General features: G+C 45.0%; 1 protein-coding gene across 1 annotated transcript; it reads left to right on the forward strand.

The window, feature by feature from the left end:
* The first annotated feature begins 4,720 nt into the window (after positions 1 to 4,720).
* On the forward strand, positions 4,721 to 8,718 carry cldn11a (claudin 11a). The gene is made up of 3 exons (XM_053434291.1): positions 4,721 to 5,348; positions 5,559 to 5,723; positions 7,536 to 8,718. The coding sequence occupies exons 1-3, from the start codon at positions 5,123 to 5,125 to the stop codon at positions 7,802 to 7,804; spliced, it is 660 nt and encodes a 219-aa protein (XP_053290266.1). The 5' UTR covers positions 4,721 to 5,122; the 3' UTR covers positions 7,805 to 8,718.
* Positions 8,719 to 16,346: the final 7,628 nt, after the last annotated feature.

The following is a 16,346-nucleotide window of genomic DNA, read 5'->3' on the forward strand; positions in this document are numbered from 1 at the left end:
AATGCAGGAAAGAGAGAGAGGGGGGAAAAGAGAGGGATTGAGAGAGAGGGGGAGAAGGAGGGACTTAAGGCTTAATGGAAATAAGTTTATGGGGTAAAGTGCCAACTGTCAGGCGGTTTGCAAATATGTTTATGTATGAGAGTTTCAGGAACATGTATTTTAGAAAACAAAATGTTTCTTTTCCTAATCCACCCTCCTCACCCCCCGCCGCCAGCGTAAATCTCTCCCCAGCACTAATGAACTATTATGACAAATTCAGAGAAAATATATTTGCCGTGTTGACAGAGGCTCCTCCGTCCCACAGGACCTGCCTGAGTTATCACCTTCCCCCCCGGCCTCTGTCTCCTTCCCTGTTTCCAGTTGTAACTCTCTTTCTCTCCCACTTAGCCATATGTGGAATGACACATGTATCTCTCATCTTCTCCCACAGAGCGACGGGCCCACCGCCACCGCCGCCGCCACCGCCGCCGCTCTGTGTGCTGTGTAGTTAGCAGAGTCTGTGCGGTGTGATGTATTGAGCGTAATGGCCAATAGAGTTTGTCGAGATTAATTGTTACTAATGGCCAACACAGTTAGAGGTGAGTGATGGCTGCTACGCCGCAGACACAAATCAAGTCGCGACTCTTCTCCCACTGCAGCAACTGGCTCCGTCTACTCTATCACCTCCAGTCTGAAACAAGAGAGCAGCGTGGAGCCAGTGAGCAGCTCGTCGGACACTAGCTACCGACTGCAGCATAATGACTCCTTACACTCAAGAAGAGTAAACTGTCGGGTATCAGCTGTTTTAAAGCGGTACAATGCACGATTCGCTCTTGGGCTACTCTTGGGCTCCACCTACAGGTGAGATGCATGAATCACTGTCGCGGTCTCAGCCTCCCCATGCACACAGCCGTGCACACGTGCATTGTGTCGACAAGCTAAGGGACAATAAACCATCAACACTCAGGAGCCAAAGGATTCAATTGACGTCGGATGGGATACATTTGCACATCCGCTGTGTTTAGCTCAGAGTAGCACAGTAGCATACAAGCTAACACAGCAAGCAAACAGCTGACACAGTTATCGATGTCCGAGCATGACGTGCATCAAATTGCTAAAACCTCCATTGAAATGGATTTACCTGGTTTCTAGGGAGTCGAGAACTTCACTTCACGCAGCCAAGACGTAGCAAACATGCTAATTATTTATTTGTCCAACAACAACAACCCCAGGTCGGCATCTCTCCTGCAACCTTTGGCCTCATTTAGCTCTCGTATAATAAACCCTGAAAGTCCCTCATGTTCGCTTTCTTATTCAGTCACTTTCTCTTCTCCTCTTCTTCGTCTCTTCTGACGACGTCCTCCTCGGTTTCTTCGGTGGATCTGTCCACACGTAGAATGGCGAGCTAGTTGTCTCCTCTAGCTAGCTGCTAGCTTTGGCTCTTGTTTTTTTATGACCAGGCGTCCATGTAGATGCCATTCTCCCAAATATTAGTTTGTGTACAGTCAAGATAATTTTTTAAGCTGTTATTTAAAGGTACGAAAAAGAGCTAATGTCCCTTTAAAGTTATGAACTGGGAGCCGGAACCGATCAGGCGGAAAGTGCATCATGTTTTCCAAACAGGTGGTACCCAGCTCATTACGACAGGAAGTGGTGTGAACGATGGATATGCATATTGCAATAGAGGAAAAAGATTTAAGTGTAATCCATCTTAGTCGTGTCTATGCAAAATCCAGACAAGGGAAGTTAACAGCAGGCGTGGAGCCGCGGATTTAAAACAATTTCCCAACAGTTTGACTAAGAATCAACTTAAATATGGTGGAAGCCCGGAGCTTAAGTACATTTGCAAGAAAGAGGTTTAGTGACAATGCCACACATTCAAACCTGGATGAGTCAAAAAGTTAAACTGAAATCCACCCTGTACAGAACTTCAGTACACTTCACAGAACACAGGGTGAATTATTTGCTGTTAAACGACCACCAGACCCACAAAAGCCTGACTGACATAGCGTCTGACGCAGGGGAAAGAATCAAAAGCGACAAGTTGAATTGATTTTTCTAAGTTTCAAATTATGAGTAACACTAATCCAGAGGGCATGTTAGCAAATAGCAAATGCGGGTGCACATATAGTCCAACCGAGGGAACCAGACGCTGCTCTGTGTATTTCAGAGTTAAAATGAACAGTGTATGTTTTCATTAACAGAGAAGTCGTGTGGCATTTTGACAGAAACCTCATTCTGTATCATAAACTGATCCCCCTCTCCTCAGGCTCTGCCTCCCGTTAATCAAAGAATGCGACTTGACAGATGTTTGAAAAAGTACCCATCATCCCCCCCAGGCCAGGATGACTCATCTGGTGGATGCCTGCCAGTCCATCACCCCTCCTTCTTCCTCCGATCCCTCCATCGCTGCTCCTCTTCCTCTCCTGCCCCCCCTCTCCCTCCGAACTGGACCACTCGTCTTGCTTTGCGGAGACATAGAGTGTGTCACTGCTGCTCATCTCTTTCAACCGGCCGACTTGACGGCTCTGACAGGACGAAGGGTCGAGGAGCCATCGCTCTGCTTCACGTCTCACTCCTGGCCCTGCTCTGTTTTCAAGGCGCAGCTGTGTTCCGATACCCCACCCCTGCACCCCCACCCCCTCGTTAGCTCTCCAGGGGGCCTCAAATCCCACCACCTCCCTTCATTAGCATGATATTCCAATTCCCTTGCCGGCTTACTCCTCTGGTATCAGACAAATTGCTCTGGGAATCATGGTGGGATATGACCCGCTCACTTTCATCCTATGTACTCTCAGTTAGTTTCGCTCTCAGTCTATCTATCTATCTATCTATCTATTTATCTATCAATCCATCCATCCATCCATTTATCCATCCATCCATCCATGGTGAGATGTATCAATGAGGTTCAGAGCAAGGGTGGGAGAGATGAAGTGTAACAGTGTTTACATGGTTGACTGGTTTGAAACCACTTACCCCGATGATCTATAATGAGTTTGCATCTTGTCACTTTTACCCCTTGATGTGACACGCCGCCACGTTTCATGATGACTGTTTTCAATTTGTTATTTCCACTTTGTTGACACATGAGGCATGTATGGATCCGCTTTGACTCAGGCCCAACAGTTGAGATGAATTGTAATTTGTGAATATGGGCTATACAAATAAAATTTGATTGATTTGATTGATTAACGAGCAGTGAGAGGCTCGGCCTAATTGACGTCTGACTCCCATAATAATCGTGGGTACTGGGCTGCCCTGTTTGTCCCGACCGGAGCGGTGTCGGGGACTTGGAGATTGTTTGTTGGAGAACTCAGACAAGTCGCTGAAGCTCAACATCCGAGCAACCGACTTTAATAAAACTCACCCACTCTCAAATGTTGTTTTTGTGATAGATTAAGAACAAACTGTTTTTCCTGTTGATCACATGAGATAAAGTCTGATTCCACTCAGAGTTGGACACAGCGTCGCTGCAGTTTTAAATCTGACAGGACAATTTACAGCAGCAGGAGGAAGTGGGCCAAACACTCCATTAGACACAGTGACCTTGTGCAGCTCTCTGAAGCGTCCCCGTGTGTCTCGGTCTCTTCCTCCGTCTTCCCCGTGGAAAATAAAGATTGCCACGCAGCCGCCGTGTCACCGGATGGATGCGAGTGATGGAGGGTCTCACTCGACTCCTTCCAGCTTGGACGGGAAGAGGGAAACACTCTGTCCTACAGCGCCTGAATGTCAACTGTGGACCACTGCTGTGCTATGTCCCCCTCTGTTGGTGATGTATAGTACACATCACTGGTTCCTGAATGTGGGGACCTCCACTGTCACCTACATGGAACAGCTGCTCTCAGGCAACTTCCATGCTAAATATGGTAGAGCAACTTTTCCTGCTGCACAGGAGTTTTTTATGTGGTTGAATTCGAGCTGAAACAACCGGACAGGAGAATAAACAGAAACAGGATTCTGGGGCTAATTAAAGGTTGATTATAGTTGTGCAAAGTGCACAGTGGCTGATTCATAGTACCGGCAGTGAGTGCAAATTATAGCAGGCTTCAATACGTGTGTGTGTGTGTGTGTGTGTGTGTGTGAGTGTGTGTGTGTGTGCGTGTGTGTGTGTGTGTGTGTGTGTGTATCGAGCTATCTCGGAGCCCATCGCTATTGTCTGACAAGGGCTTAGTCTCTGGTGGCCAATAGTTTGGGGCTTCCAACTGTAGACAGCAGATACCCGCACCAAGACTCCATCTTCCATTTGCCGTACAGCATTTACAATCCCACCAGTTTCTTTTATCACTCGATGCTTCTGTAGGTGTAAAAGTATCGAGTGTCCTTCGCCTTCAGATTCCTCAAGTTCACATGTAGCGTCTGTCAATAGAGGTTTTTTTATTGAGTAATGCAGCAGCACATACAGTGGTTCAAAGTAGATCTCCACTTCTGTCTATAACCTTGAAAGCAGATCAATAATAATAAATAATAGTTTAATAAAACAAAGTAAATAAGTGAAGGGGCCAATCTGCAGAATGAGTGAGTTAACTTTAACATAAGTCTACATTTAACTGAAATATTAATAATTACTCAAAAAGATTTCAAATTGATTTCTTTCAATTGATCATTTTCTTCTCATGTTTTCCAATCATCTAAAATACACGTGCTCACTGCATGTACTGCACTTCCTACTACCTTCCTTGACCAGTAGATGGCAGCAGATTCCCTAGTACAGTTCCCATTAAACCCAGTTCAGCCTGCAGAGGCTTCACTGACTCGTCTGATGCGTCTGAGTGTTTCGCTCCAACTTTTTGAAGAAGCAAAACAAGTCAGGGAATTTCTTTTTTTGTCCACACATGCAAAGTCTCTGATTGGCTGGAAGTTCTGGAGTAGTTTTTCTCTCCTCTGCTGAACCTCCCCCTATAAAAACCTATGATGACATGAAGGCTTGATTCTTTTGAAGTGCGCAACTGAGCAAAATTGATGGAATTACGGAGTTGGCAGAGGAAAAGTAAACTTTGACACTGGACGAACTCGTGGAATATCGCTTCTAATATCAGAGTTAAGGCTGTTATTTCACAGTTGGGCTGCTTTTCTCAGCTTCATCCCTTTTTCTAACGGTTTCTGAACTCGGGAGTTAAAGCGATCTTTACGCACAGTCTGCGCCATGGTGAACTCGTGTCTCCAACTGAGCGGCTTCCTCGTCAGCTGCCTCGGCTGGCTGGGCATCATCATCGCGACGGCCACCAACGACTGGGTGAACATGTGTAAATACGGTTTGAACACCTGCAAGAAGATGGATGAGCTGGGAGCCAAGGGACCCTGGGCGGAGTGCGTCATCTCCACGGGACTGTACCACTGCGTGTCCCTGACGCAGATCCTGGAACTGCCAGGTAAGAAACTTTACTTATAGTTGGATTCTGACTTAATGTTGTGCAATCTTCTATAACAGCTCCTATTCACCAATGACACACTTATTTAACTTCGGTTGTAACTTTAGGATTTAAGTTTTTCTTTTTCTGCTGTTATTTTTAAATTTATTTTCATGTATTTATGTATTGTAGTGTGACCACAGGTTTTAATATATATGTGTGTTTCCACAGCCTACATCCAGACCACTCGCGCCCTGATGATCACAGGTTCGATCCTGGGTCTCCCGGCTGTGGGGATGCTCCTCATGTCCATGCCCTGCATCAACCTTGGCAACGAGCCGCAGAGCTCCAAGAACAGACGCACCATCCTGGGAGGGGTCCTCATATTCATAGTTGGTAAGAAGCCTCACACATAGGGCAACTCAACCTATTGAACAAAAATGTAAATTATACCCCCCCCCCCCCCCACACACACACACCTTCTGACACTGACCTTTGCTAACCCCACCTCAAATGCTCTCGGGCTGCGGAGAGCAGAGGATGTTGGATATGACTGTCTTCTTCCTCCCTGGGGTGTGCACATATGCAAACACACACACACACACACACACACACAAATACACAGACACACAAACTTATATGTTCCTGCTCCATTGAACCCATCCCCCCTAGATCCCACCACATTCCTCTCCTCCACCTACTCTCATCCACACCCTGCTTTTGTCCTGCACCACATGGAAACTCGCCCCCCCAGGAATTGTCCACTTTTACTTTGCTCAAAAATAGTCAGCGCTGCACTATTTTCCATTGCACGTGTCCCTCAGATGAAACTTTCTGTCGTCATAATTGACTTTTTCCACTCCCCCATGTTTGTCGCAGCAAAACTATTTTGAACTTCCAAAGCAGCCTACATCCCCCGAACGCAAACTTCACCATATGTTCAAATTAGCCGAAGCTGTTAAAGGATTTTGTCCCGAGGAACAATTTTAAACCAGTTAGGATTTTCGCGTGTTTGTGTGTTTGTTTACGCAATTGCACAGCAAAAATTAAAATCCACTTGTCCTCCTGCCCTTCACTGCCTCCATGCTGGCAGCAGAAAGGATGCCAGCGACAATTAGTTTGAGTTCAACTTTAATTATGTTTGTTTACAGGCTCCTCTGAAGCATCCGTTGGGAAGCTTTCCTGTCACCCCCCCCCCCCCCCCCCCCCATTATAGTGCAGTATTCAAAATGTATTCGCCTGTAAATTGACTTCAGGCAGTTGTCCTGCGTTGGCCTCTGAGGCCCCGCTGGCAGAGATCCAAGCTGTACTACAGGAGATGTGTCCCTGTCAGGGGAGTTCAATATTTGTACAGGTCTTGGACGAGGCTAAGCACTTCCTCTGTAGTTCAAGGCAAATATTTAATAACACCATTAAGCCTCCGTGCTCCCAAATATTATTCTACACATTCTTTGTGTCAGCGCGTGGTTCTCTAGAGTCCTGCAATGAAGCGTATGAAAACATAATAAAACTCTTTAAGAGCTTGATTATCTTTTTGAAATGCTTCCCTCTATTCTTAATGTAACGTTTGAAGACATTGTCAAAACTGTTATCTTATCTTCAGTCCAGTCACACTCAGGTCAGACAGTTTGTGCCTCACTCCCACATTGAGGCTGATTGTGAAGTTCTGATATAAGATGACAACTCACATTTTATCTGAACGTAAACTCAGAGGATGGAGATTTACAGGGTTAAAAGAATGAAGTCATAGTTTAGTTCATTACCAATATGTATCTGTACCTTTTTATTAAATCAAATATTATAAATATCTGTCCAGTCGAGCCTTAGTTACACACATTAAGAGATTGTGCTTTTAGCTGAACATATTTGCATCCTTTGTGTGTTGACAATACAACATGGATATGTGCACAAGAAATGTCTATTTGCACTATTTTGCATCCTGAGTGTCATTGTGTAACATGCCCGTGCACGCTAGCACTATGCACGCATGTGTATCTGTTCTATTCAGCAGTATCATCTTGCATTTCAAATATCATCATACGATACTTTAGGTTTGTTCATGCACACTCAGCAAGATCAGACCTATAGGTTGCTTTAATCGTCTCAGCAGATACATTCTACTTCCACATTTAATTAGCTTATTCCATATGTGTGCTCATGTTGCACTATTTTGTGTTCCTTATTGTAACAGCCTTTCTGTGTCCTCAGCGTTGTGCGGTATGGTTTCCACGGTCTGGTTTCCCATCGGAGCTCACCAGGAGCACGGCCTCATGTCCTTCGGCTTCTCCCTCTACACCGGCTGGGTGGGCACTATTTTCTCCCTGCTGGGCGGCTGCATCCTCACCTGCTGCACAGCGGATTCCTCCTCCTCCTCCTCCTCCTACCAGGAGAACAACCGCTTCTACTACTCCAAACAGGGGGGCGGCAACCAGCCACCCGCCCCCTCCACCAATCACGCCAAGAGCGCCCACGTCTGAGCCGGGGGGAGATGGTGGCTCCCTCGTGGAAGTGCAGGGGGACTGTAGCTATAGTCTGTATATAGAGACCGATACACAAGGGGCAAACAAACACACATTCAACACAAGAAGTATTAGATGCACACCTGTGCTGTGAGAGGAGACACGTTCACACACTCATTCATGTTGGTTTAAAGTAGAAGGGGAAATTCATGGATGAGCATAAACACACACAGAAAGGAGACACTCACACATCCAGACACACACAGACCTGCTTTTGTTGGAGCTCTTTTTCCATCAGTGGATTGTTGTGTCCACCTCAGAGCTCGTCTTCCTCCGAGTGTGGACTCAAACCACGAAGTTCCTAATCACCTGAGGTCTCGTGGACTGAAACATCGATCTTCTATATCACTTCTATTTTTCTATTACGCATCTATCGAGGTGAAATCTCATGAGCGGCTTCGTTGATGATTACGTTTTTAAATCCTGATGTGTCATTTTGATGAGAGCAGGGTATGACAGTGTTAACATTGTGTATTTTTTATTTTTGTCATTCCTATCAAACAACTCTATGGTGCATTTTGCTTCGTGACTGATAAAAAGAAAGGTGTCATTGGTTTTATCGAGCTTCTCCAGGAAGACAAGTTGAATGATGGGAGGTTAAAATCCCAGGAGAGCTTTTTGCTTTAAATGTTTTACAGTCTGCATTAGAGCCTTAACATGAGCACTGACCTGGCAGCAATAACTTACTAGAGAAAACTTTCACCTTTTGTCCAGATCAGTCATTTCCTATTCGTGTCTCATCATCTAAAATCAACATTACACATTCATCTTTGACTAACATGCTCTTGCTTTAGGTGTGGACACCGACCGAGAGACAAAACAGCAGCTTAACCTGTAACGTTTTCTGTGTTCCACTTGTATGCGTTTAAAAATTTAAAAAAAAGAAGTATTATGTAGATTAGCTTCTCTTGAAGGAACGCGATGACTTGAATGTTCAGTTTTTCTCAGACGTGCTCTGAACGGCTCAGATGGAACCCCCTGTATTTCCAACTGGATCTTTCCACCTCGGCTACACGTGTAAGCAGTGTTAGCTGGTAATTTATTGTTTCACCGATGTGCTATTGTTTGATTTTATACAATAAAAAAGATATGATAAAAAAAAAAAAAACTGCCTTTGTCTGGAGTCTGTCTCAGGGAGATGATAAGATGTTTACACGTCACACACTAGAAACAGGAGGGGAGGATACAGGAACAACTTTGTTATTCCTTTTAATGCAGATTGGAAAATGCACGATTAGCAATTGTGTGTGTGTGTGTGTTGTGTTATTGTTTGTGTTAAACTAAGCCGAGAACAAGGAGAAATTGTCGCTACTGTGTCATATCTGTTATGTGACTCATTGACCTTGAGTTAGGTCATCAAAGAAGAGTGTGTCCCTATGGGTCTGTACACACACACACACACACACACATGCAGAGATTATTTTGTCCAGTGTGTAGCTTCCCTGCTCAGATCAAGGTCACCAAGTCACGTCTCAGATATTACACGATACTCTGGAAACATTATGTGGTCTCATTGTCCTCGGCTTATCTTCAAAACACACAGAATCAGACGCACATCATTCTGTCAGTTTAGACTGTATCTCTGAATTTCCTGGCCCGCCTGTGTGTGCAGGTGTGTGTGTCTGTGTGTGTATGATCATGTCATTGTGTGCATTCCCTGTAATGTGATGCGGTTCCAGGCTTGGAGCCATCCAGTCCACAGGAGACCAGTGGGCGGGCTGTGGGCAGCCAAGCTGTCCTGAATTGCTGACACGGAACTTGTAGTGTTGTGATAGGATTTGCTGAACCGTTGCTGCGTAGTCGCTGTGTGTCAACAACGACAACATAAAAAGTTGTGTAAGATGTTTTGAAATCTGTTTTTCTTTTACAGCGGCCTTGTAACTCCCTGATATTCAATCTTTTACAGCAATTATTTATGGATTAAGTATTTTTCTTTTCTTTTCTCGGGTATGCACGGTCCGTCATCCTGTCTATTTCTGCTTCTGCCCAGAATACCACTCAGCAACACTGGGAGAACTGCCATGAATTTTTCCCTTCTCACCGTCTGTGTCTGTGTTGTTTGTGTGCGTTTGTGCGTGTGTGCGTGCGTGTGTGTGTCTCTGTGAAAGCTGGACATAGTAAAAAACACAGCAACACTTTTTGAGCTGTGAGTTTCTCAGTGAAAAGGGAGTGAACGTTAAGTCCTCCTATCAAAACACAGTAGTGCTCTGGTTTATTGTAGCTCCAGGCTGCTGGAGGGGGCGGGGGGGTGGTTCCTCCTCCTTAAATGATGTATTTCTCCCAGTTTCAGAGAGACACAAGAGTTTGCTCAAAACAACTTTTTGTTTTTATGGGTTAGATGTGTTTTGAGTTTATATCCAACGCCATTGAAATGATGCATGTGTGAATCATCAGAGGTGATTGTGAAACACCGCTCCCATGGGCAGTGAGTATGCAGATTGTTAGCTTAGCTCAACATGCACACTGTGTGTCACTATCCTGACTCACAACCACTTGCTACCTGCTGCACCAAACACCTGTAAAACCCACTGGTTGTTCATGTTGTCCTGGTTTCCTGCAGAGGCCCTGCACGTGAAGATGCTTTAAGCAGAACAACTCTGTTTTCTCACTGCTGAGCCCAAATACAATAAAATCCTAAACTGCAGAAAAACAAAACAAGCAAAGATAATTCTCCTCCTGAGGTCCGTCAACACTAAAAAGACAACGTAGCTCTGCTGTTGTGTGTCAAATTAATTTTTAGCTCATCAGCCCCAACAAGCACTTTGCTAGACCTCCATAAAAGACCCCAACAGCAGGGTCAGTCTTAGAAACACAATATGTTGTCGTTGACTGAGAGACGGACTTACTCTGGTGCAGGATGACACAGTTTCCCCATAGGTCACTGCTCTGCTCCTCCACCAAGAGTTTGTGATCACCCTCATCTGTTTGTTGGTTTGTGAGCAAGATTACACAAAAACAACCAAACAGAGGATGTGGTTTATACATATTTTCCAGGGGACTAATTTAAAAAGCCATATTTAGAGGACTGATGTCAATGAGTGCGTGGAATTTGGTGCAGCTTGGTTGAATTTGAGGGGGACTGTTAGTCCTAGGTTGGTATATGCCCTCTACTGGGAGCCATTCTAGCTCAAAAGGAATTGGGACAATCAGTTTCTTTATAAAACCACTCAGTATTTCTCCTGTCACTCGATTTACCAACTTTTCAGACCCTCTGGCGACAAAATCTGGCAACTTGGACAAAACCTTTGTCACTTTTCATACAAGAGAGAGGCCATAACCATGAGGACCTGCTTTATACCCCCCCCCCCCCTCCCCCCCAGGTTCACCTCTGAGCGTCTTGATGAGTGAGCTTCTAACTTTCTCCCTTTAACTATCTCTGACATCCCGGCACAGACGTAGTTTGTGTGTTTGGTGATTTTTGTCCGAAGAAATCCTGGCTGACACTTGACATAACAGAATGCAATTCATTTATGTACATGTTATATTTTTTAGAGCAGGTTATAAACTTTCTGATGACACATATAATGAGGTTTGACCTTGTATTTTAGATCTGAAGAAAATCATGTGGGTCTTTCTCATTTCAAAACCATATTCTCCCCCTAAAACGTAAATGATACAATTGCGTGATCGTGTTATTTGTGTATTCGTCTTTGTGTGTGAATGAACGAGGACGCTTTTTTTTTTTGATATTTGCAATTTATAACTTTCATTGTTGCATGAAATCAATATCAACAACTCAGCAAAAAACAGTGCACTCAGGAGCAGAGTAACCACACGTATGGAAGAAAGCATTTAAAAAACAAACAAAAAAAACATTAAAAAAAACGACATTATACAACTTTGTGCCAAAATATACAGAAGAGAAAAAACGAATATCTAGAGTTGCATATAGAAGCCAATCTCAACGAGTCGGACACACACTGACTGGACACTCGGCCACAGCGAGCACAGAGCACAGGAAGAACATGGCGCGTCTTCTCCGAGACTAAATCAACGACTTTAAAAGCAGCGGTGCGGCGCTATATCGATTACGTTTGTATATCCCCCCTTTATAGAATTGTATTAAAATAGTTTCTGCATGTTTTCTGTGGTTCTCTCACACCCTGACCTTCTACAGTCCTACTGACGGTCCTATTTTCGAAATCCTTCAAAAGGAGAGGATTAAGATCTACAAAGGAGTTTAGACTACGGTTGTTAAAAATATATCTTGAGCAGATTCTCTCCCAGGGCCTCCACAGAACTAAAGAACTAAAGGACACAGAGTGACGGCTGATTAAACTCCGCCCTGGCCTTTTGTGCACACCTTCCCCGGGAGGGTCCGAGGATAGCAAAACAGCTGTAGAAAAATACTTCTTCTTTTCGTTCCTCTTTTAGAGTCGTACTGTTTCTGCCCCCCCCCCCCCCCCCCCCCTCCCCTCCGTGTCATATCGGCCGCTGGATGAGTCCAAACGAATTCTTTCAATCGTTCAAAGAAATACAACTAGGATTTTTATTTTTTAAATAACCATCGCACTACGAGAGAAGAGAGAAAAAGACCGTCTTCTTCTGGTTAGTCGCTTATCAGCAGGAAGATTAGCTCTGTTGTATCTTAAGTGTTGAGGAATCTGCCGTCCTCCTGTACGTGGACAGTAAACACAGATTGTGGACTTTGGCTTGCAGAGGATGTGATCGTTACAAAGGGATGTTCAGGAAGTAGATAGTTACTGTTAGTGGCGGAGGGTCGATGTGAGAGGAGTCGCTCCCACACCCGATGTGTTTGCTACATGTTCAACTCCCCTTTCCAAATGGAGCCTTTAGCTTCCCATACCTGGGCGAGACCACATTAAGAGCTGGGACATTTCCAATTGAGTCCAGAGAATTACTGTATCTCCTTTTGCTTAATAGAATTATTTTCGCACTGAGCATAACGTTGAGTTTGGGCTTGAATCTGAATAACAACAATTTCAACATCGTCTTTTAAATCCCTGCACCGGTACAGATCCTGAACAATGGCAGGGTTGAGTTGCAGCGCCCCCTAGGAGCTCGGAGGCTCGTTCCCAGGTATGAGACCTGAAGCCAGCGTTTGGTTCGGTCCAGTGTTCTGTTACGTCTCGTTGTTGCTCTCAGTCACCACATGCAGGTACAACATTTTACAGTTCAGCCTCGTGCATGACGGCATGCTGCACATTCACCGGACAGTCACATTGAGGCGCAGGCGTAGACCACAAACTCGAACACACACACACACACACACACACATACATACAGTACATGCACCCACACGCTCCTATGCATCCACACACGGAGCAGATATAGTACAGAGAGGTTACTGTACAGTTCAGTGTCGGAGGCGTGACGCCGCCTGAATTCGCGGTTTTGGCTGAGATGTGAATGCAAAGCGGCGGCTGAAGGTCTTTTGGTTGAGTCGGGAGGTGAAGAGGATGAGGAAGGTATTTTGGTTGAACAGTAGAGCAGTAAATATGTGAAATGTAGTGTCATGTTTGTTCTGCAGTTTTTTTTTCCTTTGTAACCCTGTCGCTAGCTTGAAACTGTCGATATTGGGCGATTCTGCAAAACCTCCAATATCAATAATTTGGAGAAATTAGGGGAAATATTGTGGTTGTGGCAAATAATCTATATACATACAATAAACAGTTATGTCCTCACCTATGAACAAGCAGAATCTGCAGGTGAGGGACAAGATTTTGTGAAACGGTTGCCCTCAGAGGATAATTCATCGTCAGACAATGGCCCATGGGGCTCAGAGAGTGTGGGTCTCATAGATCCAGCATAGTCTCATCATAACCTCAGTCCCCACAAAAAAAGTGTAACGCCTTTTTTGTAATCTATCTTTTGCTGATTCAAATCGATGTCCACACCATCAGAGGGACAATATGGGATTAGGAGAGATACCGCTTTTGTCGGCCAAACAGAAATATATTGATTTTTAAAAAGACTGTACATGACATGATGAGTGTAAGCTACAGTCATGGCTGGTGTTTGACCGGCCCCTGATCTTTACACTCTGTCCCACTGTGGACACACTGCCCTGCTCTGTGAAGCTGCAGAATCATCCAACACGACAGCCACTAAGTCCTCAGGGCTGGTTTTCAATGTTTTCATTTCACCGGACGACACTAACTTTGACCTACTCCTACAGGAAGGATGGTTCTTTTTTTTTTTTTTAGATGAGTGTGAGCGGAGCAGAGGTAGGGTGGGGGGTTTCTGCGTGGCATCCTTTGATTTTAGTGCATTAGACAAGTAAGGCTTCCCCGGAAGGGACAGATGCAGCAACAGGGGGCACGATGGGAACAAGGAGGACAATCAGGGCAGACAGCAGCAGTAGAGTGGACGTGCCCCCCCCTCACCCTCGACTTAATAACATCACGGTACGCTATTTGGTGTGTGCTAGAATCCCGTACAGTGCCTGTGAGTGCATACATTCTTCACAGGGAATCAAACCTCTAACCTTGGCAGCATTAGCTTACGTGTCCCACACAGTGAGCTGTACAGGACCATGATTTGATTTGATTTCCCCCAACACCTCAGGGTGCAGCGCAGGTCTAACGTGTAAAGTTGTACGTCAACGTCGGCTACATGCATGAGAAACGGAAGTGGTGGCCACAAAAAGGGAGGTGCAGTCCGACCACTTTGGGCTTAGAGGGTTAGAGCAGAGCCAGAGGGAGGAGGAGAAGCCCGCAGACGGATAGCAGACACCCTGAGGTGAAACGGTAGCTAATGGATCGACAGGCGGCGGGAGGGATCGCTGCCTCGAGTCGGGACAGGAAACCGATCGCGTGCTCGTGACGTGCAGTGATAACTCCCTGCTGACATCGCCTGATGGATGTCAAGGGGGAGGCGAGGTGGCAAGTAAATGAAGGAAGAGTTGAGCCGGAAGAGCGAAGGAGTGATGGAAGCATTTAAAAAATAAAAAACACGCAGACGGGGGAAGTGGAGTGAAAAGAGTGATGCCCAGGAGAGGAGGAGGAGGAAGGAGGAGGGAGGAGAAGGGATGGAGGAGGAGGAATTCAATTTCAGTTCATTCAATATGAAAGTAAAATCCAACTTATTCATAACACATTCCTTTTCCACCACAGAGTGGGAGGCCAGCTGAAACAGGGAACTTTCACTATTATGAGAACAAAGTAAAAATTTTGATCACGAACAGATGTGGAGAATCATGTTAAGTTATGCTTTTGTATAGATTTTACAAATAGCAAAATACTTTCTCATCTGAAAAAGGGTTTAGTCTCATAATATTACAACTTTTTTCTCATAATATTACAACTTTATTTTTGTAATATCACAACTTTCTTATCATGACTTTATTCAAGCAAAACGTTTAGTTTTTCCTGTGATATTGCTGCGATTAATCTTTAAATATGGCTCAAGTACTCAGGTGTACTACTCAGTAAAGGACTGTAAGGACATTACTGAGGCAGGGCGGGTGGTTGAAACTTATGTTTCATCTCATAACAGTTTCTTATTTCTAAAATATAGAAGTACTTTATAGAGTAAAGTATAAATCTGTTCTGAGACACAAATGAGCCTTTCTCCTCCAAACTTCCTGACCGCCGTCCCCTTTGCTTCTAGCGTGGCTAATTTTGTTTTTCTTTTTTAACAGCTATGAAGAAAATTACTTTTCTGAACTGACGGAACCCAATTTGAATTCCTTGACTCTGGTAAACAGCGAGGGCAGCATCGGCAGAGAGACACAGACAATATGACGTTCATCACAACAAAACATGCACATTAGGATTCAACTCGTGTTCTCTCTCTGTGTGTGTTACAGCCTCTCCTCCTCTCCTCCTCTCCTCCTCTCCTCCTCTCCTCCTCTCCTCCTATTAGCACAATTTCCTTTGTTGCGAGTGGATTGATTTTTGAAAAGAATCCAAAGAACACACTTTATACTGACACACACGGACATGAGAGAGTCGATGTAAAAGTGGAGTTTGATTTTGCACATTCACACTCGCACGTGCACGACGCAAAAAAATCAAAGTAGAAAACGGACTCACACACACCGACAGTAGATGAAGGCACTATTGCAAGCAAAGTCCAAAAGTACTATTTGTCACAGAAACACATTGACACCCTTTTTCCCAATGCACTCTAGAGTCCCTTGGGCTAGATGGTGGGGGTCAGGGGAAACATTAAAAGATGCACAGAATGATTACTTTTGAGTTTTGGGGCATTAGAGAGCGTGTGAGGCTGTCCTGTCCTGTCCTGTCCTGTCCTGTCCTGTCCTGTCCTGGCCTGTCCTGTCCTGCCCTGTCCTGGCCTGTCCTGTCCTGTCCTGTCCTGTCCTGTCCTGTCCTGTCCTGTCCTGTCCTGAAAGTCCAACCTGGATGCAGGAAATAGGTTGGGCTTGGCAGTCTGTCTCACTTTCCTGCCCCGTCTATGCTGGCACAGGAAGAGAGGTCCTGATTCATCTGTCTCTCGCTCATCACCTTCTTCTCTCCTGTATCCCATGAACTCACAGATATCACCAGTGATCGCTCGGCACAGCGTGTTTCATTGT

This window comes from Pleuronectes platessa, chromosome 11 (assembly GCF_947347685.1).
Source record: "Pleuronectes platessa chromosome 11, fPlePla1.1, whole genome shotgun sequence".
NCBI classification, from domain to species: Eukaryota; Metazoa; Chordata; class Actinopteri; order Pleuronectiformes; family Pleuronectidae; genus Pleuronectes; species Pleuronectes platessa.

What these genes read in the sequence shown, in the direction of transcription:
- cldn11a (XM_053434291.1), top strand. Translation starts at nt 5,123, where the DNA reads ATGGTGAACTCGTGTCTCCAACTGAGCGGCTTCCTCGTCAGCTGCCTC. An exon ending in GCAGATCCTGGAACTGCCAG is followed by an intron (nt 5,349 to 5,558) that starts GTAAGAAACTTT and finishes GTGTTTCCACAG; the next exon opens with CCTACATCCAGACCACTCGC. An exon ending in GGTCCTCATATTCATAGTTG is followed by an intron (nt 5,724 to 7,535) that starts GTAAGAAGCCTC and finishes CTGTGTCCTCAG; the next exon opens with CGTTGTGCGGTATGGTTTCC.